General features: G+C 37.6%; 1 protein-coding gene across 1 annotated transcript in view; it reads left to right on the top strand.

The window, feature by feature from the left end:
• LOC103518378 overlaps positions 1-2838 on the top strand; it is a 29930-nt gene that overhangs the window by 24030 nt on the left and 3062 nt on the right. The window contains exons 7-8 of the mRNA XM_026830197.1: positions 332-368; positions 1809-1970. Coding sequence (XP_026685998.1) covers positions 332-368; positions 1809-1970 — 199 coding nt within the window. The remainder of the gene's footprint in view (positions 1-331; positions 369-1808; positions 1971-2838) is intronic.

The raw sequence follows: 2838 nt of genomic DNA, 5'->3' as shown, positions 1-2838 counted from the left end.
TACCCAGGATTGAAGAATATGGATGCTTGATGAAGTGATGTTTGTCCTTATCGCTTCTTGATTTACCTTTTATTATTGGTATTAGTACCGCATACCTTTTGTTTCGGTTGTATTTGATACCTATTATTAGTTTATTTTTTTTTGTTTTTTTTTTTTTTTTTTTTTTTTTTTTTTTTTTTTTTCTCCCTCCTTTTTCGCCTCGACTTTTACTTAATGGACGAGCATTATTGTTAGGATAATTTAACTAATTTAATTTTATTTTCAAGTATTGACTCTCCCTTTTCCAATTCCTATTAAGGCATTTGCATACATCCAATGTTATCTATTTTAGTACGTCTGAAGATGTGGGGAGGAAGTTCTCGTTTCTTGTGTTATATTTTATTAATGTTACTTTCAAGTACTATACGTAAATAAGTTCAATCTTATTTTATAATCATCAATTTCTCAGCTGTATGTATAATGTCGGAAATATTTCTAAGGGGTAAGGAATAGAGAAAGTAGCGGTATATCAGTGAGAGGGTTGTGTTGATATGAAACAATGTCACACTTGATGTATTGTATTATCCATCTATTAATTACCCTTTGGATCCTTTAGATTTTGTGATGTGTTGGTTCATTCTTCCTTTTTTTTTTACGTCTTAATGTATTAGGTTTAAGTTGTTATATTTATAATTTTCCTCTTCCTTGAGGATAAGATTGGTGAAGGCCACAGTGTTTATAATTTTATCACGCCGATAAAGGACATCAAGGGGTAATGAATGGAGAAATAGCGGTATATCAGTGAGAAGGTTGATTTGGGATTTTGGTGTAATCCTTAGTTTATTATTATGTCCTTCACAATGTCTCACTTGATGTATCGTATTATCCTCCTATTAATTGTTCCTTTGAATCCTTTGATTATATGATGGCAATTAAACATCTGATGTGCTTTCCCTTTCTTTTAGTTTTAGTTTTAGGTTTATGGTAGTATATAAGACTTTACTTTTAATTTTTTTATAATAATACCACTGAAGATGCCGTAACTGGCGAAACCCGGTATGGTAACGAATAAAATAATATTGTAAAACAAAAAAAGCGATCTGTTTTTCCTTTCCCCTAGTGATTTTAATTTGTTTTACCAAGTGTTGTGTATACCCTAAAAGTTCTAACTTTTTAATATTTTATTTGTGTTGAGTGTTGTTGTGAGCGCCACAATAGCAATGAGGTAAGGCATAGCTTTCCAATGAGGAGATCCTGGGTTCGATCCTCAGAAATACAATAATAATAGACTCTTGGAAGGTAACCACCAGGCGAGGTTAACGCCGGAGGCGTTCTCTAAAAACTAACCCCTAGAGCTCCATTATTATGTGGACAGTTTCTTAAACAAATGAGGATAAAATTCCATGCCTTTGCTGGGATCGAACCCGCGCCCTCCTGTTTACCAGGTGAGCGTCTTGACCACTACACACCGAGGCAGGCATTTTCCTACTATCTAGAATATTGAACATTAGGTCATTTTCCGATTTTGTTGATAACCATTCCCCTTTCCCGTTCTGTTGGAAGGTAACCACCAGGCGAGGTTAACGCCGGAGGCGTTCTCTAAAAACTAACCCCTAGAGCTCCATTATTATGTGGACAGTTTCTTGAACAAATGAGGATAAAATTCCATGCCTCGGCTGAGATCGAACCCACGCCCTCCTGTTTATCAGGTGAGCGTCTTGACCACTACACACCGAGGCAGGCATTTTCCTACTATCTAGAATATTGAACATTAGGTTATTTTCCGATTTTGTTGATAACCATTCCCCTTTCCCGTTCTGTGTTTGCAGGTGGTAATGATTCTAGGCAAAAAAGAATTCAGTCATTCGAAACATGAAAACATATTCCTTGAAAGTCCAGGCGTTTGGGTAAGTATACAGGGTGCGTCAAAGGTCCGGCAAAGGCTGAATATTTTCCGATTAGCCTTCGGCACGAAATTGAGACTTTCTATGGTCAAATAGTTTGTAAAAAATTCTTGGGAGACACTCTGAATTTTCAGGGGATCCCATGTAGGGGCTAGATGCTACCCCCCAACTTTCAACACGTCATAAAAAAGACCTTCAAAATGCAGTACTTTGGTAAAAATTTCAAGTTGATCCGATAACCAGGACAGAACTACGTCTTTTTTAAAATGAAAGTCCGCCATGTTGATTCTCTGATAAGGGAAGTACCAAAAACAATGAAAGCATTCTTAAAGTTGATTTGAGCTTTAAATAAAATAGGCCACTTTCATGATTCAGCTCGAAATTCAGACCCAAATAAGGGTTTCAAACTATGGACCAGCCAGCCTAGTTAGCTTAGTTGGTAGTGCGTCTGCCTTGTAAGCGCTAGGCCGCGGGTTCGATTCCCGCCCGGGGTGGATTTTATCCTGGGATAATGTTCGTTCTCGGAACGGCTGGCTTTCTCCTATCCTGTCTTCCTTTCTTCCTGCCTCGGTGGCGTAGTGGTCAAGACGCTCGCCTGGTAAACAGGAGGGCGTGGGTTCGATCCAAGCAGAGGCATGGAATTTTATCCTCATTTATTTGAGAGTGTGACCACATAATAATGGAGCTCTAAGGGTTAGTTGGTAGAGAACTTTAAAGTTAAATATCTCAGTTTGATGATTTTCATTTATTGCCCTTTTTGCACCCAGCTCCTCAATAATTAGTGAAGGTAGGTAACTGAAGAATTAATTGAAAATAAAAGTACCCACGAGAAGGAATGAGATAAAAGTAGCCAATTTGATTTGGCCCCCACAAAGAATTATTACAAAAAATGGTGATCCAAGGCAGTGGAAAAAGGCAACTACGGAGTGGGACAAAAACCTCACTATGAAAAAAA

The sequence above is a fragment of the Diaphorina citri genome, unplaced genomic scaffold (assembly GCF_000475195.1).
Source record: "Diaphorina citri unplaced genomic scaffold, Diaci psyllid genome assembly version 1.1 scaffold2170, whole genome shotgun sequence".
NCBI lineage: Eukaryota > Metazoa > Arthropoda > Insecta > Hemiptera > Psyllidae > Diaphorina > Diaphorina citri.
Note: the sequence above shows the minus strand (reverse complement) of the source record. Positions and strands in the feature narration are given on the sequence as shown.